General features: G+C 40.7%; 1 protein-coding gene across 1 annotated transcript in view; it reads right to left on the bottom strand.

Annotated features, from left to right (window-relative positions):
• Positions 1-26,742, bottom strand: part of ADAMTS5 (ADAM metallopeptidase with thrombospondin type 1 motif 5) — a 143,672-nt gene that overhangs the window by 47,190 nt on the left and 69,740 nt on the right. The window contains exons 4-5 of the mRNA XM_077760165.1: positions 11,658-11,843; positions 244-736 (exon numbers count right to left, since the gene is read on the bottom strand). Coding sequence (XP_077616291.1) covers positions 244-736; positions 11,658-11,843 — 679 coding nt within the window. The remainder of the gene's footprint in view (positions 1-243; positions 737-11,657; positions 11,844-26,742) is intronic.

Raw genomic sequence — 26,742 nt, 5'->3', positions numbered from 1 at the left:
AGAAGGACCCTGGGAGGTGGAAGGAAGGACGAGGGAGGGAGCAAGGGCGAGAGGGAAGGGGGGAAAAAGTATTGGGGTAAGAAAAACAGATTTCCTTGGCCTCATTTAAAGCCACAGTGGCTCCGGGTTTGTCTGATATTTCACAACCAATCGGGGTTGGCTAACCCCGGCTTACCTCATCTCCTGAAAGGGGTGTTTTGGTGTGTTTTTAAAGTTTCTGAGACATTTCCAGCCTCTCCCTGCCTGCTTCTCTCCTCTCCGTCTCCCTCCGTTGGAAGTTCCTGCCGCGAGTTTTTCCTCTTTGCACGCCCGTGCGCTCCCGCCTCGAAGACCTTGCAACTCCATGCACCGGCCACGGGCGTTCGGCTGCCCGTGCGCCCCCTCGCCCCGCGCTCTGCTCGCCTCCTCCCGGCCGCCCAGCTACCGGGTGGCCCCCCTGCCCATTTCCGCGGCCTCCGCGCTCCGGGACGCTCGTCGGGCTCGGGCTCCGGGTGACTAACTTGTCCCAGCCGCCGGCGGAGGGGCCGGGCGGCCGGAGAGCCGCAGGCGCTTCCTGGCGCGTCGCCGCGCCGCGAGTCCTGCGGTGTCCGCAGCGGGGTCGCCCGCCGTCGGGGAGCTCCGCGCCTTTGTGTGCGAGCCGAGACCCCACTCCACCCCCCCTTTCCCCGCGCGCGGTTCCGCGGCGCCCGCAGGCTGTCACTTCATCCCTGGTGATGGCAACTTCCTTCGCTGTGCTCTGAGAAGGCAGGGCGAGAAAGAGTTAACCGTGGTAGAGAATTGAGCTCTTCCCCCCCCCCCATTTAGATTTTGTAAAAATGTGCCATACTTTCTATTCTTCCTCCTGCTTAAATGAACATTAAGTACCCTATTTGTATTTATCTGTCCTAAAACAACCGCTCATCGCTCCAGGCCCTGACCTACTGTCCTTCTCAGAAATTCATGTTAGGAGAGAAAAAAAAAAGATTGGAAAAGAGGGGGAGAGCGGTGCAGGTCGGTGCTTATTAGCCGGGGAGTGGCATTGCCGCTGTGACTAGGTTTCTCCTAGCGTCTTTGTTTCCTGTAATTATCAACCCTAAGAGGAAAGAATGTCCCAGGACTTTCTCAGCAGTACCTGGTAATGGTGAGAAGATCTGCTAGAGGAAGAAGATCACCTTCCACTTCCCTTCATTCTTCGGGCTAATTAATGAATACGTGGGTAACAATGAATTGGGACTAATTAGCACATTTCTGTCTTTCTTACCTTTCATTTACAGAGATGCCGAGGGGGAGGGCAGGACTTTCTCAGTGGACCCAGAGGTAGAGTGGTTTCCCCAGATCCTTGCCAAGAGATCTGATTACTTTTTCAGGGAGTCCTCAGAGTGGTGGTGAACCCCCAGTGGGGATCTCAGAATTGCTCAGCAGTGCTGCCCAGTGCCCCGTGCCTGGGGGACCCTGTGGAGTCCGCATCTGCCAGGCGGAGTGAAGCATACCCCGAGCGTTAGCTTATGTGTAAAAATGAGATGATCATTTGGGGACCCTGGACCACCCAACAGGCCCTAGTGGATTCTGAAATACTTCCAGACTTGGCCGGAGATGCCTTGGCTGTTGCTAAAGGCCATCATCCCCTTTTGATTCCACACCCCCTCGATCTTTCGGTGGTCAGTTGCCCAAAGCCAATTCTACCAGTTGAATAGTTTGAGGGACCAGAGGTGTTCAGGATCAGGATACAGGGCAGCTGTCATCTCTGTCCCTCCTTAACGCCTTGTGATCTTCTGTCCTATAGAGTGCAAACTTTATTTATTTATTACCAATTTTATGGGAAAGGAGTCCAATACTTTGCACTAAATACCTTCTCGAAAACAACTTTGATTGAGTAGTGTTTACCATTTCATCATTGCTACTCCCAAAGGATCCTTTTGAGAGATAAGCATTTTAGATGACAGTGGCTTAAACTTATTAATAATAATGATTTGCCTTCAGCGATAAGAGATGTCTTATTTAGCACTTGTAGGAATTCCAGCTGAATTTTCTTCTCAGTGAAAGTTTTGCTCCTCTTTCAAAATCACTGTATTTCTCGCGCGAATCATGCCTCTGAATTTTATGCCTTTAAATTTAATTACATAATGACATTTGTTCTCAGATTATGCAAATGTTTAGAAATATGTCGGAGAACAGAACAGAGCAGGTAAAGCTCCAAACGTGAGTATCAAGTACTAAATATTTATTAGAACCACACATTCACAAAGAAAGGCACTATACCGCTTATAAATAGAGTGAGTAGGTTCTTACGTATTCAGACAATTTCTACTTGGGTATAATTTGGATTTTTCTGTGAAAGTAACTTGGATACTTTAGGAAGTTCATTTGGTAATGCATTTCAAATATTACCCTAGTGGATTAGGATGAAGTGCTATGTTCCAGAGCAATGAATGTCTTGTCAGTCCAAGGACGTAATTTGTACTGGATGAAAGTAGTCCAAGTTTTTATTTTCTTTTTACAGTGGAAAGCTAAAATATATTAGCAATCATTTTTGGGTGGACTCATTGCTACTTCATTCTTTCATTATTCCAAAGATACAGGTGTATTTGTACATGTTTCATGAGAATTTTTCACTGCATTTATGGAGGATGGGATCACACCTGATACATAACTTTACATTTCCCAAAATGAAGCGGGATTTCTGTGCCAGACAGTTGGAAGTTATCTTGGAGATCATCTAAGGTCACTTCCTCCAGATACCAATGAGAGACTGGGAGTAGACACCAAAGTGATCGCTTGTGGATTAAAAGTCCACCAGTGGCCAGCGCTCCTGAATCCTCAAAACTTAACTCCCTCGGATGGTGCTCAGTCGAAAACACCTCTTAAAATCTATCCAGTTTAACAAATTTCTGTTGAGGGCTGACTGCCAAGCGCTGTGTGAAGTTCTCCGGAGGCACATAAATGTGAATAAGCCGTGATTAATGTTCGGAGAAGCTCACAGTTCAGAGAGGAGCCAATTGTACCAGGAGACACTTGGACTACAAGCTCGAAAATGCAGCTATGGAGGGAAAAAGGCAAGAGAGTAACTCCTGCAGGTGCTCTGAGCTATGCATTTCCAAGACTGCTTCCCTCCATAGGATTTGTGTATCCTTGTAAGTAGTATTTTCTCAGATTTCCATTTGCTAAAGTGTCATTTCCTCCCCCTCCCCCATCTGCGATTTTAATGGATTGGGTGAGGAAATAACTGACAATAAAATATCCCCTCTAGCCAAACACCTGCTCCTTACCTCCCCTGTAGGCGAATCACAGCCTCTCACCTCTGTGCAATAATTTTCCTTTCCCACATCAGGACCCCTACCCCAGGCCGTACTGTATTTCCAGCTTCCTTAGGATCAGCTCCCTTTGGGGCCTGATGGTGGATGCGGGGAACACAACCTCTCCAGGGCCACTTAAGGCCCTTTATGAATGCCTTAAAGACTCTGGGCCAGCCCTTTCCTTGGGTGCCTCTCAGCCTTTCAAGTTCTAGTTCTCAGAAGATGTGCTTCAAAACCACAGGCTGTTTTTAGTCACCTGGTGTTGGGCAGTTATGGAGTATTTGAAAGGCCCATCCTTTCATGATGGGCCTGCTTCTCTCAGAATAATGTTCTCCAAGTTCATCCATATTGTCACCTATAAAATAGTCAAACTCATAGAATCCGAGAGTAGAGTGACGGTTGCCAGGGGCTAAGGAGTGGGGGAAATGGGGAGTTGCTATGGAAAGAGTACAGATTCAGTTCTGCTAGATGAATAAATCCTGGAGTTCTGCTGTACCACGTCGTGTCTGCAGTTAACAATACTGAATGGTGCACTTAAACATGTACTGAGGGCACATTCCGTGTTAATGTTCTTACCACAAAGCAAAACAGAACCAAAGATGACACTTTAAGAATATGGGAAGGAGTATATTTACTATACTAGCTTTGATACGAATCCTAAATGTTTAGAGGATGAAGCTATACCCGAACAGTTCTCTCTTTTTCTAGCCCTTTCCCTCCCCCTCCGAATCCTTTTATAGCTCAGGATGGTCCAACATGCATCTGGACAGGCCAACACATGCACAATCTCACATACATTGGACATACAATGCACATCAGCATGCACGTGCATGCACACGTGCTCACCCCTAACTCAGTTTCCCCTTGATGCTGCACTGACCTGTGCAGAGAAAGTTCTGATCTGGTTAATTACACCAGTTTCTCTTTGCCCCTCGCAAAGAAATCTTTCTTGGGACAGGCAGACAGGCATAGTAGAGATTTTTTCCAGCGAAGTTTACTGCATTCCTGATAAAACCGTTGTCTCTGTTATGTGCCTAGGGCATATTCCAGAACATTCTATGTGTTGTGATGGATAACATACACTTCAGAATTAGTTTGCTTAATATTATAAAAAATAAATTTTTGGAAAAATAGATTTTTATTTTTCTTATTCACAGAAATTTTATACTATAAAAAGTCTTAGAATGAATAATGGACACGTGTATTATTTAAGACATACAGGTGCTATCTGTAAAGTAAAACAAGTCAGTTTTTATGTTGACCAGCTGTGAAATGTTGTTTTAGCTTTTCTTACACAATTATGCGCATATTACTTGCTTTTATGAGTTACTCCAGTTCTTTTCTTTTATTCCCCTTTATTTTCCGGAAATCGTCTTGAAATCAAACCTTACTGGAAACACATGGAAAATCAGGGAATTTCCAGCCTGCAGTAATTTGAAACATTTGAGGTTTTAATTTCTTCCTTCATGGCGGCAAATTTAAGCAAAGATTTCAAACTCCTTAATGAGTAGTAATTGTAATAGGTAGGAGTTGTTTTGCAGCAACAATCGTTTGTTTGTTTTAAGTTCAGATTACATGGTAACAATACCTTGCTCAAGCTCCAGAGCATTACAGTCTTCTTTGAAAGGATTTGATCTCTCCATGTTAAATGTATGTACCTTATTCTGGTCAGTAAAGTAAGAAGAGGAAGTTAGTCTAAATAACGTTGATAGGCAACAATGGGTTCACTCCCCCTTGGCAGGAAGAAAATAGACACAGTAACTGTGGAGTCAATAAGCTTTCCCCCCACCCACCGTGCTGAGGTCACTGCAAGTTGCTTAGATGGTTTAAGAAAGACACACAGTGTCATTTTTTTCATGACTGTCCAGTGGACTAACACATATCTCTCTAAGGGGTTACATGAGGATAAGGGTTCAGAGGAAAGTACTGAAGTTTTTAGTTACTTTCTTTTACTTAGAAGGTGATGCCCATCCTATACCCCCCTTTCTGTCCCCAGAATCATTTTGGAAACATGAAATGAGACTGTCTGAATGAAGATTTTATTCTACATCCCCGGAAGGACCCTTCCAGTCAATCACTATCAACTCTCTGCGTTTTCTCTTTCCAGACAGCCAGACTTGAGCCTGTGGGAAACTACCTTGCACCGTTGCTGAAACACACCAGGGTCCCAACAAGTTTGCTACATCTGGGGGCGCCTGGGTAACTCAGTTGCTGGGGTCATGATCTCTTGGTTGTGAGTTCGAGCCAACATGGGGCTCCAAGTGGAGCCTGCTTGGGATTCTCTCCCCCCCTCTGCCCCTCCCCTGCTCATGTTCTCTCTGTCTCTCTAAATAAATAAATAAACATTAAAAAAAAAAAGATTACTACCTCTGACCTCTGACAATGGGAGCAGATGAGCCTCAGGCAGCAGGAAGAGACAGGGAAGTAGAGACTGATTTACATAGTTCAGGGAACTATTCCTTGACCACGTTTTCCTGCATTCTTCCCCAAAGCCAGACTCTTTTTGTTTTTAATATTTTTTTATTTATTTCTGAGAAAGAGAGAGAGAGACAGCATGAGCAGGGGAGGGTCAGAGAGAGAGGGAGACACAGAATCTGAAACAGGCTCCAGGCTCTGAGCTGGCTGTCAGCATAGAGCCTGACGTGGGGCTCGAACCCACAAACCGTGAGATTGTGTGCTGAGCCGAAGTCGGATGCTTAACCGACTGAGCCACCCAAGCGCCACCACCGCCCCCCCCCAAGCCAGACTCTTGCTTTTCTTTCTTTTTCTTCTTACAGCATCCTCTTCCAAGCCATCTACACCCTTCCCAGTCTAGGTATGTGATAAAACCACGATTTCCCTTGCCCTTCAGGCATGGGGGCTGAGAGCATTTTAGAGGATCTGGGTAGGAAAGGATAAAGTTGTCACTCAGTAAGACTCAACCCTGTGTTCAGAATCTTTCTGTCAAGGAAGTCTTCACAAGATCTGCCCACAAAGGTTATCAGATCCTTGACAGCCCGTGTCCCTTTAAGCCCAAATGATTTAGGGGACTCTGTGGAATGATACCTGAAAGGGTTCTTTTGACTCCTTACTTTAGAACTATTTACCAGTTGTTGGAAGTGAATTGCTAAACACACATTTGCATGTGATTATATAACCTCTAGCCTGGTTTTCTGCATCTCAGATCTTTTTTTTTTTTTAATGTTTATTTCTTTTTGAAAGAGAGAGAGAGACAGAGCGTGAGCAGGGGAGGGGCAGAGAGAGAGGGAGACACAGAATCCAAAGCAGGCTCCAGGCTCTGAGCTGTCAGCATAGAGCCCGATGCAGGGCTTGAACCATGACCTGAGCTGAAGTCGGACGCTCAACTGACTGAGCCACCCAGGTGCCCCTGCATCTCAGATCTTCACTTATTTCTGCTGCAGCCATTGATCAAGTTGTCATATTTCATTACACCTGGTATGAGTGTGGCTTTCTTTTAGGAAAGTTGGATGAGGAGAATGGTGCAGATTAAAACTAAAAAGACTGGAGGCACTCACAGAGGGAAACTGAGGTATGGCAGAGAGAAAGCCTCTCAGGTGTACTCCACAGATTAAACTCTACGGAACCTGCAGAAACTTTAAAAATGCTTTAAAAAATTGCTAGCAGAGGATTGAACAGCAGACCATCCCATGGCCTTTCTGTTAGCTTCCAGCCACACAGTTTACCCTCCAAGAAATGCACAACAATGTCTTGAGACTGAGACTACGAGATGACTTGCAGTTTTATTTTTCTTTCTCCCCATCTGATCATAAACCTTGTTTTGCCTTTGATCACTGAGAAGTCTCATGGCCGGGTCCATCCTACACAAGTCAATTTTGCCATGCTGAACATAGCTCAGTGTCTCAGAATTATTCTTGGCCTCCCCCCTTCCTTCCATACTCTTTCTGTTTTCCCTGCTCTCCCTTCCTTTCTCTCTTTCTCTTTCTCTCTTTCTTTCTTTCTTTCTTTCTTTCTTTCTTTCTTTCTTTCTTTCTTTCTTTCTTTCTTTCTTTCTTTCTTTCTTTCTTCTTCTTCTTCTTCTTCCTTCCTTCCTTCCTTCCTTCCTTTCTTCTTTTATGTTTATTTATTTTGAGAGAGAGAGATTGGCGGAGGGGCAGAGAGGGAGAGAGAATCCCAAGCCGGCTCCTTGGTGTCAGTGCAAAGCCCGATGCGGGGGCTCTAACCCACAAACCATGAGATCATGACCTGAGCTGAAATCAAGAGTCAGACGCTTAAACCACTGAGCCACCCAGGTTCCCCTACCCTCTCCTTCTGTCTGGCTTCTCCACTGGAATGGGGCCTCCATGAAAACACAAACCTTGCTTATCTATGTCACTGTTGTAACTCCAGTTTCTAGCCAGGAACAGGCACCTGGAGGCATGAATAGACACGTTAGCCATACAAAAGATGCATGTCAATTATTTTTTAAGGTCTGCATGCATGTGTTTGTTGAAATTTGTCTGACACCCATCTTGACCATCCTTTCTCTAATAATAAAGCCCTGTCTTTTTGGAGAAGCCAGTGCACATGTTTGAATAATGGCAATCTTCTTCTTTCCCCCTTCCCACAGGCCTGGACACTTGATACCCTGACCTGGCGGCTCAGAGCACCCACACACATGGCCATCGTGGTTGGTTCCAGAAAGGGCTCTGCCCGCTGGAGTCCCAGTGGGTACAATGCCCTACTCGTTAGCCAAATGTACTTTTTCTCCACGATCAGAAGATGTAAGGACCATGCTTTAAAAAGAAAAATCTAACTATTATAATAAACACCCATAAATTCTCAACGGCTTCACACAATTGAAGTTTATTCTAACTGCTGTAATTAACACCTTCACGTTCTCTGTGTTTTTCCACAATCACATTTTAGTCTTTAGTCATATTATATTTCATCGTGGGTTGATGGCAGGTGGAGTTCTCCTCCAAGCAATCATCCAGAAATTCCAGCGCATTCCATGCTCCAATCCTACCCAGTTTCCACCTGTTGTCTCCAAGGCTGACTTAGAAAAGGAAGGAAGAGAGAATAAGAGGGCAGTCCCTGTTATCATCTTCTTATCTACCTATAAATGGCGTCTTTCATTTCTGCCCACAGGCCATTTGCAGAAGTGGCCATGAGGTCCCATCCAGATGTCAGGTGAAGGCAGGAGCTGGGGAATAGAGACAGATATGAGCCCAAGAAGAAAGGAGGAGAAAAACATCTAGCCAGAGATGCCATCAAATGGTAAAAGGCTAACAAGAAAGCCAAGCAGTAGAAAGGAGAATGAGAGAGAGAGAGAGAGAGAAGAGAGAAAATAATGCCATCAGAATCCTTGAATCCAGCAGTCATTAAAATCTTTATCTTTGTTTACTTTAATTAGGAATCCTGTCACCTGAAGCAGAATCTGGAGTCACATGCCTCTGTTTTGTCACATTCTGTCCAGTCCTCTGCCCAATGCTTTACATACAGTAGATGGTCTAAACATTTTTTGAATTGAAAATAGTAAGAATAAATAGTCAGTATTATTATAATGGTCTGATGTTAGCTATCAGGCTTATCCCATTGTCCTTGAGAACTGTAGCCTCAAGTAACTCAAAAATGGGCAACACTGATTATATTAGTATTTTTTAATTTTTGGATTTTTTTGGTGGGGGGGGTTCCCTATTATTCTGTTCTGTGTTACTCACCTGTGCATGTTTCACCCTGGTCTGGATCAAAATTGCCAACACCCTTTATCTCAGTTGATACACTAGTTGCAGAATTGTCACATTTAGGGTTAGTTGAAACTGACTTCAGTTGTATTTCTGTTATTCTAGGTCTGTTTCATCCTAGTTAGTACTGCAAAGGTTTGTCAAATCTTGCAACATAAGGATACGTACACCCCTCTGCTGTGTGCTCTGATGAGATGTTTGACTCACCTGCCCCTCCTCAGAGCCTGACCCTGCAATGTGGACAAACACCAATCATGTGGCTCGTAAAGTTAGAGCAAACCGTCAGAGCTCCACATTGTGATGAAATTCTTCTGCCAAACTGTGAGGCAGAGGAGTTGCTGAAAATGTACTTTGTGCTAACCTTCTGTATGACTGAGCACACCCTCAAAAAAAAAAAAAAAAAGAACTAAGACAAAAACAAAAACGAGCCAAACACCCAAGCTCATATCCCAGCCTGGGCATGATATGTGATCCTGAGGAAGTAATTTAGACTTTTGTACACCTGTGTCCTCATTGTGAAAGAAGAAATATTGTAACACACACCTCACTAAGTTTTTATGAAGGTGAAGAGTTTAAATATGTGTGAAGTGCCTGGTATATAGCAAATAAATATTATTATTACTATGACTGTTGTTATTATTATTAGTTGTGGGTTTAGTTTTTACCCTTTTGTGTTCATGTAAATTTTGGCTCAAAGAGTGTATCTCTGACTTCATCCTGATGGGAAATGTTGGAAGAGAATTGGGAAAGCTATAAAGAATAAAGTTATCCAACACATTCATTCCAGGTGCTAAAGTTGAAGAAAAGCAGGGCGCTTGGGTGGCTCAGTTAGTTAAGCGTCCAACTTGGGCTCAGGTCACGATCTCGCAGTTCATGGGTTTGAGCCCTGCATCGGGCTCTGTGCTGATGGCTCAGAGCCTGGAGCCTGTTTCGGATTCTGTGTCTCCCTCTCTCGCTGTCTCTCTCTCACTCATGCTCTGACTCTCTCTCTCTTTCTCTCAAAAATAAATAAACATTAAAAAAATTATTTTTAAGTTGAAGAAAAGCCTGATGCAGAGAAGTAGAAACTCCAAAGGGATTTAGAGAGATGCGTTTTCTGGTTAATTCTGGTGTCTGTGTGAACTATAAAGATGAATCTGAAACAATCAATGTGGGACACCTGGTGGCTCAGTTGGTTAAATGACTGACTCTTGATAATGGCTCAGGTTGTGATATTTTGGTTCATGAGATGGAGCCCCACATGCATCTCTGTACTGAACATGAAGCCTGCTTGGGATTCTCTCTCTCTCTCTCTCTCTCTCTCCCTCCCTCTTTCTGTCTCAGCCCTTCCCCTGCTCATGCACACATGCATGTCCTCTCTCTCAAAATAAATAAATAAAAACTTAAAAATAATACAATAAAACAACCAATGTAATTTTCTTATTCATGTCCTCTCGTGCTTATATTCCTTGACAGTATTAAAGTTGCTTACATGCTTGTCTCTTTGTCCCTACTGACAGGTACTGTACTGCCGTCACAGAGTGTGAGGACTGTTACCTCCATCTGCACACGCCTCCAGCACCTAGCCAACAACAGACCTGTGCTTAATTGATTTCAGTGAAATCAATCTCATTCAATCACACAGGATTTAAGTGAAGAGAGACAAAGCAAAAACAAAATTGATTCTTGTTTTTTCTTTACAATCTTGGCCTCAGTTGAAGGAAAAGAGAAAGAATTACAGTTTAGGAAAATAATCATGACTCTAACTCAGTTCAATAGAAGCTTTGCATTCTCGACCACCAAATCCAGAAGAGAGTTCAGGTGGTAGCAGTATGGTATTGGTTGCTGGTACTTGAGGGAAGACTCCATGACTCTTGTCTTTCCCACCATGTGTTGTAATGTATCAGACCCTTAAAATTAGTGGACATGGTATTCACATTTCCAATCACCACGTGGTTCCCTGAAAAACGTATGTATGTTTATAGTACACAGCAATTCATCCTTTGAAATGCGGTCAGCCTATGCAGTTGTCTGGCATTCTGGTTCTTGGTTTTGTTTATTTTGTTTTGAATACTCATTATCACGCAAGAAGCAACTAACGTAAAGATATTGAGCAAAAACTAAAACCACAATTCTTTGTTTTTTCAAAAGAACTCATCTGAAACCTCACAGTGTGACCTTATCTGGAAATGAGGTTGTTGCAGATAGAAGTAGTTAAGATGAGGTCAGACGGATGAGGCTAGGCCCTAAATCCAGTGACTGATGTCCCTAATAAAACACAGATACAGACACACACACACACAGGGAAGACAGCCATGTGGAGATGAATCAGAGACTGGAGGGACCCAGCAGCTACAAACCAAGGAACGCGCAAGGGGTGCTGGGAACCCCTAGAAGGTAGGAAGAGGCAAAGAAGGATTCTCCCTTAGTGCCTCCAGTGGGAGTGTGGCCTTGCTGACACCTTGATTTTGGACTTCTAGCTTCCAGAATAGGAAAGAATAAATTTCTGTTGCCTTGAGCCAACACCTGGGCTCAAACAAACTAAAACAAACAAAACGAACGTACAACCACAACTTTTGGTTCAAAGGAGGTTGACCATTACTGTTGGCAGTGGGAGTGACAAGAACATATATATGTACTTTAAGACGGGAAACAAAATGGATACACTTGAAAGGAGAATCCGGTGATGGCTCAGATCTGCCAGGTGAACAGTTTCACTTACGTTCCCTAGAAGTCTAAGAAAAGGAAGTGGACCGGAAGGCACCTCCAGCCGGGTTCCTGCAATGCAGAGTTTCCCCACTAGTGAGGTCAACATTCGGAAAACGTTGCAAGATGGCGGAACCTGGCAGGGAATCGCCAACAAAGTGAGGTTGAAGAGAAAGGCAAGGGTGCAAGCTTTTCTACGGAGCTACAGGTGGTGAAGGCAAGACACAGGGAATTGGATCAAGCTCTCCCGGAGCAAATGTGTTGGTTTGAAACCTCCTGAAGCATTGTAGTTTTCGCCACATGTGAAGTCAACAAATGTGTTACTTGACTCACTGCCCCACGAGTGTTTTGAAGAGAAGCTTTCAGAAGAACTAATGTGCTCAGTAAGGAAAATACTTTCCCAAATATTCCTCCACGAGATGGGTAAGAAAACATGAGAACTTAAGGAGGCCAAGGATAAACTGACTCATCTACTTTTGTGGCGATGTAGCATATTTTGGGATTAAGACTCACTTGTTTTCCTGTTCTGTCATTTCCCAACCTTAAGGGACTTGAATAAGAACTCCTTGAATGTTTATTGACATTCCATTAAAAAGAGTATAAGGCATAGCCAAATTCTTTTATTTTTTTTCCTTCTAAAATGTCCTTAAGTACTTTGTGCTAAGGTAGTATTTTAAAATGTGTGCGTTCTCAATGTTTTCTTGACCTACCTATATATTAGGATGCTTCCTCTTTCTTAATATTTCTACAGAAACAGGAAAAATCAATCCCCACCCTCTATGAAGTAGTCAATCTCAGATGTTTTGGAGGCTGCTTCCCTTGAAACCTACAAGAACCTCCAAAAAATCTGGTTTATGAGCAGTTCTTAATATGTGGTTAGATCTACTAATAGTTATGATAATAGAAATGAGAACTTAAAAAATAAATATTTGTTGATTTATTTACTAATAGCAACAATAAGTCTATTTCACCCTTATTTAGGTAATATATTGTTTATGAAAAATAGCTATATTTTCCAAAATGAAAACCCTTTAGTAAAGTGAGTGGTATTGTTTTATATTGTTGCAAATCTTTCTATAGAAGATGGTTGGATCCTCCTATCTGCTTGTGTATTCTATCACTGTAACATCCCATGTCACATACCGCCTAGAAAATTCCACTGTGATGGCTTTATATTGTTAGAAAAATAATTTTGATTTTGGGAATTTCCTGAGAGGGTTTGAAAAACCCTAGGAACTTGATACTCTTCATGAGGTGGAGCTTCTGGAAATGCGGCGTCTCAGGCCTTGCCGTAAACCTGTTGGATCTGCATTTTCAGCAACTCTCCATATACTTCTCATACTCATCAAATTGAGTAATGTGCTGTGCTTGGGTATAAATGGAAGGAAATTGTTGCTCTGTTTACGTCTCTTACTGACTTCTCCCCAGGGAAAAAGAGAGGATCAGCTAACTGGGAAATGAAAAAGAAACCTGGTTTGACCAATCTGTATTGGTCAGATTTCCCAGTTGAGAAAAATTAATCTGGTAAAGATCATTAAACATGTCTGACTTCTTTTTTTTAGGGATCAGAGTTCTTTGTGCTCCAAATTGGAGCATGATTGGTAAATATCTTCTGTGTAACCCTTCTTAAACGTAGGTCAAAAATACTAACCCAGGAAGTTCGAAGAATACAGAATCAAGTTCACCATGTGATAGGTAAGCTGTGCCAATTATATGTTGATCCTTATTAGACCCAATGGCATATTTCTCAGCTCATTCTGAAAAGAAGGGTTGTGATCATTTATTACTTTCTCATGTCTTCAAACTCAACAAATGCTGAGTTTTCTGTACAAATCTTTTTAAAAATTATTTTTTAATGTTTATTTATTTTTGAGAGAGAGAAAGAGACAGAGTGCAAGTTGGGGAGGGGCAGAGAGAGAGGAAGACAGAGTCTGAAGCAGGCTCCAAGGCTCTGAGCTGTCAGCCTAGAGCCTAATGTGAGCTCGAACTCAAAGACTGTGAGATCATGACCTGGGCTGAAGTCGGATGCTTAACCAACTGAGCCACTCAGGCACTACGTTTCTGTACAAATCTTAGTTCAGTATGTGTGGCCAGTATATAGATATGCTGCTGCTATTGAAGATGGAGTGAATAGTCCAGAACTTAATATTTGACCAATTATGTCTTTTCTTTAGAAAAATACGTTGTATGTATTTTCATTGATTTAGGGCCTGTTAGGAACTTTTGAGTTAGGAACTTTAATGAAGTGTTCAGACAGGATCCAAAAAACACACAAAGCTTATGTGAGTTACACTTATGAGTATATATACTTATACTAAGTTTATACTTACACATTTTTAATCCCTCTGTTCAAAATGTAACAAAGATGGATAAGATAAAATAGAAAAGCAGAAATAAGCATTTTCTAAAGGATGTTTCTTTGGATCAGAAAGAAATTCAGAGTCATAAAGTCATGGGCTCTCTGGACTCTGGGACCCGTAGGGAGGGGCATCTAGGACTCTGGCTACTGGGTAGCAGGGGCAACACCAAAGTGCCCTGTATTGAATGGAGGCCTGGCGTCAGCCTCATTAGCTGAAGCCTCAACTTAAATCTGCGATCTAGCATGTCTAGATCATGATGTTGGGTTTAAGAAGATGGCGACTACCTGGTATTTGCAGCAACGGTTAATGTTAGTTATAAAACTAAGCTCAGACATCAGAACTGGAATCAAGGAACCTAGTGAATTAGTGAATGTATCTGTGATGTCCCACTGTCTCCTCTCGCAAGAACACTGAAGTATGAACAATCAGGGTGTTAGAACTAATGATCACTAGGCAGGGATGGCTGAACAGAGGAAGTCAAGGGAAGAACCAGCCTACAAAACCTCCTTATCTAAGCACGTGGGTGATGTATATCCAGAAATCGAATGTTAAAATGTTCCACCAACCAAAGCAGCAGTCAAAATTGGAATATAATTTCAGAGGTAATGGATTTCATGGAAGCAGTCGATTAAAAACTTTAACGTTTTGGAGGTTATTTGAAGAGATAGATAAGGAAACAATTTCTATGTAGGAGAATAGAGTATTATAAAGTAACATTAAGGTATAATAGAAAAAGAAGAGGTAAGTGTAGAAAAGAACAAAACAGAAATATTAAAAATAAAAGGTTTTTAAAGTATAAAACCATTGTTCTGTGCCTGGCTCTGACTGATGACACTGAGAGACCCATGACGTTGAAAACCAGTTCAACAACATGGTTCCTGCAGAAATGACAGGTCCAGCTTGGCTTGCTGGGGAGCCCGGGGGAGTAGCAGGTTTCGATCATAAAGCAGAAACAGGCGATGGCAGGCACTTTGACCTTTCCTGGTGTTTCCACAGCAAGGCAAGACAGGGGCAGGGTAAAGAGTTTAGGGGGAGCTAGGGGGGATCATTTCATCAGGTTTCGGACTATAGGTCAGGACCCTTGTCACCTGATACAGGGCCATGGGATGATTAAGGCAGAGAAATACTGTTCACTGTAGCGCCTGAGCCAGAAAGAGGAGGTGTGGCTCTGGACTGTCAGCTTGCATATCAAAACCTAGTCCAGGGATGAGCAGTGCCTCCCTAGTCAGAAGACTGTTCTTTTTTTTTTTTAAGATGCCAGGACATCATAATATACAGAAAATAAAAATATATACAATATATCCAGATACCCTGCATATAGTTGAAAACAGGGACTTGGAGAAAGGTACTGAAGATTTTAATTCATCCAGGCAGCTTACTCCATCTGGGCAGCTGGAATGGACAACCAAAAAATACTGCAGACCAGGTGGCTTGTAAACAACAAACACTTATTTCTCGCAGTTCTGGAAGCTGGAAGTCCAAGCTCAGGGTTCCGGTACCCTAAGCATCCTCTACTCAGTTGCTGAAAGAAAGGGCAGTTTATAAGGAGGGCAAAAGGCTTTTGAGCGAAACAGAAATGTAAGTATTAAAAAAAATATGAGAGAAAATGAAGGTTGATTCAGGCCCAAATGGGGATAAAATAGCAAGTTTCTATAGCTTTCATAGTGAAGAGAGAAGAAAGAGAAAACTGTCAGGTAATGTGTGGCAATACCCAAGAAGGACTTAACTTTAATGGTAAAAAGAGAAACTTTTTAAACTGGAGGGAATTGGAAGAGGGGGGTCAAAAGATCCATAAGATAAACAAGCATTAGGGCCGTAATGCACGACATGATGACTACAGCTAACACTGCTGCCAGATATACAGAGATAGTGTTAGGAGAATAATTCTCCTCACAAGGAGAAATGTTTTTCTTTTCTTTTTATTGTATCTATACGAGATGAAGGGTGGTAACTAAACCTATTATCATTTCACAATATTTGTAAATCAGACTGTCACACTGTCTACTTTATACTTACAGAGTGATGTAAGTCAGTTATCAATCAAACTGGAATTGGGGCGGTGGGGGGGAGATTATTTTGGCTAAGCTGAAGGGAAAGAGAAAATAAACAGATTTTGTGGATGGTGATGGTGTTTGGTTTAGGAAACTGAATTAAAGTTTGAAAGCCTTCACGTGGGACAGCATTCAGGCTACATACGTAGGATAGGGTTTTCTAGTATGGTTCATACATGAAGCTGAAGGGAAATGCCTCCTATTTTAGTGTGTAGTATAATCCACAGTGTGGTAAAGAAGGCAGAACCTAGGTATAGGGTTGGCCATAGGAAGCCCCACCTCCCAGATCCCAGTCTCTTCCAAAGAGAAAGCTTAGAAGAGATGCTTTGACCAGAACAGGTGTGGGGCAAAGGGAATTCTTAGAAAGTACTGCAAGCAGAGTTGGAGGTGAGGGGGACTATGCATTTTGTGTCAGAGATTTCACTCTTTCCAGGAGTTTTCTCATGCTCTAACAAATTCCATGAGGTGCTTGTTTTAAACAGGTGGTTCCTCACTTACATTGATTTGACTTCTAATGAATCACATGCGCAGTGCTCTGGCAACTATGCATGGCCCCGGTGGAAGGCCACTCATGGCCCATCATTGACACTGACATGAGCCCGTACGTGAGACTTCAGATGGCCTCCTGGCAGCCTACACAGCTCCATTTGCCTGTGTTCTCTTGGGCTCTTGGTCTCAAGCATTCCCTATCAATAATCAATAATAATCATGTAGGGTGCATGATGTAAAGCTTTACTATTTACTTTTGTGTAAATATTCTTTCATTTTTTACCAACAGATACCAACAACCAAATATTTACTAAGCACTATGACACGACAGTCACTATAGCAATCACTTTGCATGGATGAGTGTTTTTAATCCTTTAAGAAATTCATGACAAGGACATTATAAATTTCAGTTTGCACAGATAAGCAGGTTAAAACTTAGAAATGATGTGTGACTTGGACAAAGCCAAAGAGTGGTGTGTGGCAGAGCGGGGACTCATCCAAGTTCCCTGACTTCAAAGCTTCTTCTTTATTATATAATACTGTTCCTCCCCAGGAGGTAACTTAGTTGCTCACTTTTATCCAGAAAGTATTTCTGCCAGTTATACTTTCAGTAAACTAAGTATGTTAGTGTGTCTAGTTACTGCATTATTCAAGTTTATTAACTTCTCTATAGTGTTAAAACTTTTGTACTGTGCAGCATATAAGTTTATGATTTAATGAGAAACATTTTAATAGAGAAACTGTGATCATTTTATGAAAAAAAATGGGCATCAGACTCTCGACTGGGAAAAATTTCTTTATCACAGCATCGCATCTGTGAGAAAACCAAAGTCAACTGAGATCATTTCATTTACAGCCCAGATGACTACTGTACATTTAAGGACTATCTTAGAACGGGCTAGGAAAAGAATAGATTCGATGGCAAAGTCTTTGAAAGAGAAATTTTGTCTTCAGTTTTAACCAAATGGGTTAAAGGGGACGTGATATTGACCTAAAATCAAAGATTCAGAAATCTAGCCAACTCCTTGTGCCTTGCTGATTCTGATGTTTTCTCTATCACTCCCAGGTGTGAATGAACTGTCTTCTGACATCAGCTTACACTCTACCAAGAAACCCTGGGAGATTCTTACTACCTTGGTGAATTTTCCTGGTCTAAGATTGGATCTCTGGCTTTGCAGATAAGAAACTGTTCTTTCCATTTTCTTAGAGCCCCCACTTTTCAGTGCTGAAAACCCTCTTTGATACGTAATTTCTTTGGCATATAACATTTACTGATAAAGCCAGAGGCTCCTTAGTCCTGGAAAACATTTCTGTTGCCTCTTCTGTGTTCAGTCCAACAATGGGCCCAGCAGAGGGTAATCTCTTCTCCTGGCTACCGTAGTATGAGTTAATATATACACACAGAAATGTATGTACTCTCCCCTCTTTCACTACTGAGTTAGTTCTTTCATGAATACTTGAAATGTTTCCTAAAGTAGAGTAAGATATAAAAGGATTTATTCTGTATAAGAATTTATGGCAAATTTTAAGAATTAGGTAACATTTAAAAATATTGAGAAAGAACGTGGTAAACTTATCGCCCAGACTAACAGCATAATAGTAAGGCAAGTATAATTTGTGTGCATTTTATTCTGGTCTTTAATTTTATAGTTTTATCAATTTTATTTTTTATTATATAGACTTTTAAATAAATATTTAAAGGCATGGAGTTAGAAAATGGTATTTCCATAGCTCCCCACCTACTAGTTAACCTCTTCAGAAGCAACTATTTAAAGGCATTTGGTTATTTCTTTTGAAATTGACTTCCATATTGATCGGTGCTAAGCTAATAATGATTTGCCAATTTTGATCATCATCCAATGACTTCTTACAGTAGCTCAAGACTGATCTCTTAAATAGCCCTCCATTCATATCCCCTAGAGTTAAATAAAAGCTTGAATACAATACTAATTTGTAGCAATCCGATTGTCTCAATTTGTAGGAAGCAAGGTTTTTGACGGAGTGAAGAAAAGGAAGGAGGTGTCAGAGGTTTGTGGAGAGAGGATAATATGAGACAAGGTGATCTAGGAGAGTAAAATAAATTGGTTAATCTTTTCATCTCAGTGTGTTCTTGTGAAGGTAAGGGAGAGGGTATAAACACATTGTGGTCATTCTTGCATAGTTTAAGAGCAACAAAAATCGTTATTTTAAATAAAAAAATCGGAAAAACGCATCCAATTCACTATACTGTGAGTTGTTCTTAGCTTCAGTATTATGGCACTTTGTGTACCTTGCTTAAAAATAAATCAATACATAACAGCATCCTTAGTTGAAGTGAACATACTCTTTTTTACTTAAATCCTTTAAACCAACTAAGGGCAGCATTCATAAATACGCTGAACTTTGATTGTAATAGAAACATATTTTTTCTCAAAGGGCTAAATCTAGGTCAAACCCACCAAAACGTAAGTTTTTTGATTATTTGATTATTTTAAGTAGTGTGTTTATGAAGTAGCTTGCCGTGCTAGGAATAGCTTGTTATTGGGGTTGAAGAATCACATGCTTGGTTTGAATCTCCATTCTGCCAGGTAAATTTCCTCATCTATTAAAATTTCCAAAATAATATTTTCCTCCTCCATTAAAATGAGAAAATTACCAGTTTCCATATCTATTAAAGTAACATTTCTCTTCAGCAATGTTGAGTGGAATAGGAGTTATTTTTATGTAGTACCAGGTACTTTGGAGGCCTTTAATAATTAGAAATTGCTCTGGTACAGAATTATAGAATAACAATGCTATGGAGTATCTCCCAAGAGGATATGAAGTTTAAATTCTGCTCAGGATATTAATGGGACCATTTTTACATCCATGAAAATGAACCATTCTCAATGTAAGAAGGATGCCGAGTACCCTGTACATACCAGGTATATAATTCTTGCTAAGTTTCTCTGTTATTTCAGTTCATATTCTTTTCAACCAAGACATCAAACTAGAGAGATGTTTGCATGTGGTTGTGACTATCATTGGCCTGTGAAGTGTTGGACATTCACTGATTATCAATATAAAAGAATCTCCATGCCCATAGATGAAAAATGATCCTGGCATTCAGGCAAAAAAGAAAATGATCATTGTTTATTGTATCCTGGCTTCTTGGAATACTATTGCATCATAGGTGGGGATAAAAAGAGGAATATTATGGCTTATTTCCTAGACTGGTATTTTTTTTAACATGTGTTTGGACAGCATATAAATGGAATCAGTATCTCACTGTATATAAACATGTATCAAAGTTTTTACTGTGTAAGAATTACTAAATTACAAATGAAGTTTTATTTGAACTTCTATGTTAAGTTTGCTCCTGGAATTTTAATGAAGTGCAATACTATGTGTGCCTCATTATCTAGCAAGCTGTAAACATACTAGACTGTCCATATTCACAGGTCACTGTGCATTTTTATATAATGATACAGTCTAAAAATATATATATAAAAGAAGATTCATATAGGATGTCATTTATATTTAAAGCCAAAACATTTCAAAGTCAACCAATCATTAAAATCTTGCCAAGACAGGGCACCTGGATGGCTAGGTCGATTAAGCATCTGACTTCAGCTCAGGTCATGATCTCTCATGAGTTTGAGCCCCACATCCGGGTCTGTGCTGACAGTTCAGAGCCTGGAGCCTGCTTCAGATTTTGTGTCCCCTTCTCTCTCTGCCCCTCCCCTGCTCATGCTATCTCTCTCTTTTTCTCAAAAATAAATAAACAATAAAAAATTTTTAAATGTTGCCAAGTTGCATTTGTGCTCAAGGAGACAGAACATTCTTATTGACAGCTGATTTACCTCTTGCTTTCACAACCTTTCACATTCTCCAGCTCGCCTGTCTAACCTACAACCTCTTCACCTGCTATCTACTACTTTCCACACTGCCAACCCATCCAAAAGCCAAAACGAAATAAAACAAACGCAATAAAAGTAAACGCTGCCTGAATGATTCATGTCCTTCCTTCCCTTCTTGTACTGCTTGACTTTCTTCAGGTGCTGGAATCACCCCAAGCTGAACATCACTAGCCCGGAGCTTGGACAAAGTAGGTGAACAGTAAATATTTATTAAATGAAGGAACGAATTGTGTAAACAGGCCACAAGCACCCCCATCTTTCTTTTTTCAGGTTGTAGCACTGGCATCCATTCAATCTGTGGCAGAGAAAAACAAAACAAAACAAAAAACAAACCCTTGGGTTCCTCCTCATTCCTGACGTTTAATTTGGTCAGCAAGTCCAGGCAAAATGACCTCAAAAATAGCTAAATTCATCTTCTCCTCTCTGTCATCTCTGTTATATTATCACAGCTGGGCTGTTGTAATTGTTCTTTAACTGGTTTCGTCTCTCTGCCCTGGCTTCAGCTTCTTTTCTGCATAGCTTCTAGGGTGAACACATTAAAACATGTATATATGAATATATCATAACCCCCTATGCACTAACTGGGTCAGAGTTTGGAGTTCCTGTTTCTGACATGAACAACTCCAAAATCTTCAGTATGAAGTCAAAGACCATCAGCAATAACCCCTCAGATGGCCTCTTTTTTCTTTAAATGTTTATTTATTTATTGAGAGAGAAAGGGAGAGAGAGTGAGAGCATAAATGGGGGAGGGGCAAAGAGAGATGGAGAGAGAGAATCCCAAGCAATTTCAATGCTCAGCAGAGAGCTCGATGCAGGGCTCCATTAATGACTGTGAGATCATGACCTGAGCCCAAATCAACAGGTGGATGCCCAACTGACTGAGCCACCCAGGTGCCCCTACTCCCCAGATTACCTCTTATATTTCATTGTTGTCCTTCTTTTCATTCATTCCACACTTTTGTTGAATAGGATTCCTTTCCACTTTTCAAAGACCTCTTACTCTTCTGTTTACCCTACACCCTTTGTTTTTTGTTCCTGCTAGGTTAGTGACCTTCTTTCTCTTACTGATCTGGATAAGACGCATTTAACCTACAATTTTACAGCTAAAAACATTGCTATGATATGCTCCTTACCCCAAGGAGAAACCAGTCTTTCCTCTTATGTGCACTTGCCATTGTTGCAATGGCTTGTAATTACTCTTGACATGAGTCTGGCCCTCATGAGACTATTGTGATCATCTCTGTGGAAGAATCTTTTTCTACTTTGGTTTGTACCTATAGGAGTTTCCTGTGTCTTCTTCAACAAATGATCACAAACTTGGTGTCTTAAGCCAACAGAAGTTTGATTACAGTTCTGAAGGCCAGAAGCCCAAAACCAGTATCACAAGGCCAATGTCAAAGTGTCGGCAGGGATGCACTTTCTCTGAGGGCTTTAGGTGAGAATCTGTTCCTTGTCTCTGCCAGCTCTGGGTGGATCTCAGCATTTTTGCCTCTGGCCCCACCACCCCAATCTCCTGCTTTGCTGCTCACCTGCTCTCATTTGTGCCAAATATCTTTGTCTCCCTATCATAAGGACACAAGTGATGGAATTTATAGGCTTTTGCAGATCATCAAGGATAATCTGATCTCAAGATTCTTCATTTGATCACCTCTGCGAATACCTTTTTTTTTTTTTTTCTAAATAAGGTAACACTTACAGATTCTAGGGATTAAGGGATCACTATTCAATTCACTGTCTTCTCTGGCCCCGAAGTGTCATGTCCTTCTCCACACAAAATACAGTCACATCATCACATCATTTCCAAAAATCTCAATTTATTATAGAATCAAGCCCAATATCTCTTTGAAATATAATCAGATTAAAAGTCTCAAATGTCATCACTTAACTCGTCTAAATCAGGAATAGATGAGACACTGGGTAAGATCCACCTTGAGGCAAAGCCCTCCGTCTGCCAGTCTGTGAAACTGGAAAAGAAGTGATCTGTTCACAAATTATGATGATGGGCAGACATCGTATAGCAGCTATAAAAATCCCTGTCCGTAAAGGGAGAAAATGCCCCCAATTATCTAGTACTCTTTAATGGTTCTTTCCTCAATCTACCTCCTTTAGCTCATAATTTACTATAAGCAGAAAGAAGAAACCAAGTTGCATCTTGAACACTTTTCTTCGAATCTCCTTAGGTAAATATCCAAATTCATTGCTTACGAATTCTGCTTTCCACACAACCGTAGGGCACAATTCCGTTAAATTTACTGCCACTATGTAACAAGAATCACCTTTTCTTCAGTTTCCAATAGCATGTTCCTCATTTCCTCCTGAGTTTTATTAGAAGTGTTTTAGCATTTATATTTCTACCAGCAATTTGTTTAAGGCAACCTAGGTTTTTTCTTTCATATATCTTGAAATTCTTCCACCTTCTATCCAATTTCAAAGCCTCTTCCATGTATTTATCTCTTTTTTACAGCAGTATCCCACCTTCTGGAACCAAAATCTGTATCAGTTAAGCTTCCACCAGAGAAACAGAATGGATAGGACATAGCTATCAAGATGTTTATTGCAAGGAACCAACTTAGGTAATTGTGGGGGCTCACTATGCCACTCCAAAATCCATAAAACAGACTTTAAGAAGGCAGGTTAGGACTCTCAAGCACCATCTGAAGCTGAAGTCCACAGGCAGCATTTGTTTGTCTTCAGAAATGCCTCAGTTCTATGCTTAAGGCCTTTCAACTGATTGAACCAGGCCCAGACTAACAAAGATGATCTCTTTCACTTAGAGTCGACTAATTATAGACGTTACTCACATCTATAAAATACCTTCACAGAAATACCTAGATCACTGAATAACTGGGAAGTATAGCCTTGTTGGCACATAAAGCTGCATCAGAGAACTCTAGTAGCTAGGATGGGTTCAGTAGGCTCTCACCTCACTCATGCTAAATAAACAAGTGCATGATGCCTCCATCTAGGAGCTACACTTCTGGTATAGTTGACTCTCTGAATTTTACGGTTAGTTTAATAAATTTCGCATCACATNTTAAAAAAAAATTTGTTTATTTCAGTTATTCTGTTTTATTTGAAATTAGTTTATTGCTCCTATTAATTACTATTCCACATCTCTTTCCATGTCTGTTCCTTTTTTCCTAACTCCCTCCCAGAATTGTGAATGTGAGACATTATCTTCCTACACGTGTTTTTCCAGGTTCTTCTAGAAAACTTCCAATAAGTCAAACTGAAGTGAAGTCTCTAAATTCTTCAAGATGTGAACTATTCTTGAGTTAATATTCTAAAATATTGCAAGTACTTCACAAGTACTTTACCGCCCCATCAATACTGAAATCCTCACTCTCCACTCTCAGTGACTTTAAAAATGAAAATAATACATTATTCTCTGTCAGTTCTCCCATTCTTCACGAATTGACAAAGATTACCAATGGGGACCTGGTTTGTCCTCTGAGGTTTTGTTCAGGTCCTGACAATATAATTTACCCGGACTAGACACTGTAACACATCAAAAAGTTAATATCCTTTGCTATTTTGCTAATTTGAGGCTCAAATTTTAACAAAGTTAACTCACTTGAGTTTGAAAATTATCCTCTTTGATAGGGAAAATGAAAACAATTATAAGATGGTAGTTTGTGCTACCCTGTGAATCCCAGTTCTTAAATTTACACAAATCAGTTATGTAGCTCATCTGTTTGGTTTTTACTCAAAGTGTGAGTAGTTGCTGAGTGGATGGTAAGTGTTTATAGTTCTTAGCATTTCTCAAAAGTCTCCGTTTTGTGTTCTGTTTCTTCATTAGTTTTTTCCATTGTAACTTTTTTTCCTAGTTACCAACTCTTCTCTCTTTCATGTTTCTGCCTGGCAAATATTCAGGTATCTGATGACTTTCTGTCCAGATTTGTAAATTGCCTTGAGGACGTCAATATTTTCTTCTCCATGGGCAGGATTTTTAATTACTTACTTAGAATTTCACTTCTGATACATCACCTGCTCGCTTAGTACCTCTTCCCTTGCAGGGCGCCTATTCGTGTACCTTTCTCTGAACTTTTTGACATCCTGGTCACTAAGTCTAGAACGTATGTGGATCTACTAAGCTGTTAACACTTATAATTCCAAATTGGGTCAACTACCAAGGAAATTCTTGATCTTGTTTGGTGTGAAAGTTCGAGTCAGGTACATTCTGTGGAATATTTTAATCTGGGTTTCCATTAAATTGACTGGGAAAAATGCCAAACCATGTGCTGTTTGTGATTTGGTTTCCTTCCCTACCTCCTCCACTGTTACCCACATTCATCTGACCGTAAAAGGCCTTCTAACTAGGGCAAACTCATCCATGTTTGGGTTCCTCAAGTGTTTCAAGCTATTTTTCCAACTGTTGGGGTTTGGCAAACTCTTGTCAGCTTTTTGCCAAAGTGGTTATTTTTTCTTTTTAATTTTGAAACCCAAGTGTATTTCCAGGGAAATGCTGTCCATATGTTTCTTATTTGTTTGTTTATTTATTTATTCAAAACTCATCAAATTGTTTGTAATAATTATTTTATATTCACAATAATCTGTAAGCTGTCTTACATCTATGCCTTGGTTAATCCAAAAGTATTTCTCCTTTTGTACTTCAACTTAGATGAAGAATTTTCAACTGAATCTGAAACTCAGATGGGCCAAGAAATTGAAAGGTTAGCAAAACACAGTTTTTATTTCTCTTATTACCCTTAATAGAAATGAATGTTGCCTCTTTTGCTTAATTCACCAAAAAATTAGGTCCGTTCAAATACCTAATAAGTAACACATGAAAATAGTATGTTAGAAATCAATGGGGAGCAAATTCTTTATATTGTGTCTTTAATTGTTAGACCCATTTATTTTGGAATTCACTTCCCTTTCTACTCCCCAAGAGAAACCTTTTCCAGAAGAGAACACAATGCTAGTCCTCAAGTAGAATTCATTGAGATTCTTCTCATTTTTTTTCCACATAAACTAAAATTTTTCACTTAAAGTTAAATCTTGATGTCTAAAGTCACTCGTTCTTCTACTAAGTATTGACTTTGTTTTTCTTTCTTCTTAATTCATCCCATCACCATTCAAATTAACTCCTGTTTAGTATTTTCCCTGACTGCCCCAACTACCATCACCACACTGTGGTCATGCTCCTCATCATCACTCAATGGGTATCTTTTAACATGACTCCTGTGTCTATCTTCCCTCTGTCCTCTCCCCTAGCCAGTGTCCACACTGCTACCTGAGAGACTGAAGAATTGTGTTGCATGCTTTGTAGGAGTCTCAGTTAATTTGTCTTAATTCCAATATAGATTTAAATCCCCAAAAGTTTAGGGAAATAATTGGTATCCAGTAATCACCAGTCAGTTTTAGCTTGCATAGATGTTCAAATTTCTAATGAACAAAATGAAATCCATTTGACTGTCACGATATACAGATATAACCCTAGATGCTGAGCTCAGTGATAAACTTTAGCCATCTTTAAAACTCCATACAAAGTGAGCATGGCATTGTTTATTAATTAGCCGGCTAGCCTGAAACAAATAGCACATTCTAATGGTGATCATTCCAAGAAGCTTTGATAAGCAACTGTTTGCAAATGAGTGGGCAAAAGGTTCAGAATCAAAAGACATTGTGTGGCAATAGGGTAATAACAATGGTAACACCCAAGCCTGCTTGACAAGAAAAGAGGTGGGAACAATTTCTAGAACCCGGAGAATAAAGAGCCTATAGAGAGGGTTACCTGGAGGAAAAAACAGTGACCTTTGCCCTTTGGTCGAGGAATGCAGCCAGTCTGAGGCAACCACACTAGAAGACAGCTGTGGAGGTAAATATCTTAAATTTATTTTCCTTCTTTTGTTGACCAAATCCTATGGAGACCAGAAGGCAATGATGCCCATTGATATAATCCATACAAGTCAGGCTCCAAAGACCGAAGACAGAGGGGAAAAGGTTGAGAAATGGATTTGGAAGGACAGGAAGTACATTGAAAGAGCTATCAAAGACTCCTGTTTAATGAAGATAAGAAAAGGACACAGTGTTGACCCTAATTACTTAGCTGGATGGTTCTAGGTGACTTCAACACCTCTGCGGTTCATTTACTTCTATGTTTCTTGCTGGTCAACATGTGCTGCACGGGAGCAGTGGGCATGTGTAATACCATGTCCCTAATGTATGGAGGTCATGGCCATAGAAGAACACACTCAGGTTTTGCACTTGTTTGCATCAGACTTATTTGGCCTATGATCCTCAGATCCAATTCTTACAGGCATCATTCACCCCCCTGGTCCTGTATACCCTTGAAGAGAACCTCTTCGTTTTTTTTTTTT

This window comes from Crocuta crocuta, unplaced genomic scaffold, assembly GCF_008692635.1.
Source record: "Crocuta crocuta isolate KB4526 unplaced genomic scaffold, BGI_CrCroc_1.0 scaffold369, whole genome shotgun sequence".
NCBI lineage: Eukaryota > Metazoa > Chordata > Mammalia > Carnivora > Hyaenidae > Crocuta > Crocuta crocuta.
The sequence above is the reverse complement of the archived record's forward strand: the minus strand, read 5'-3'. Positions and strand labels throughout refer to the sequence as shown.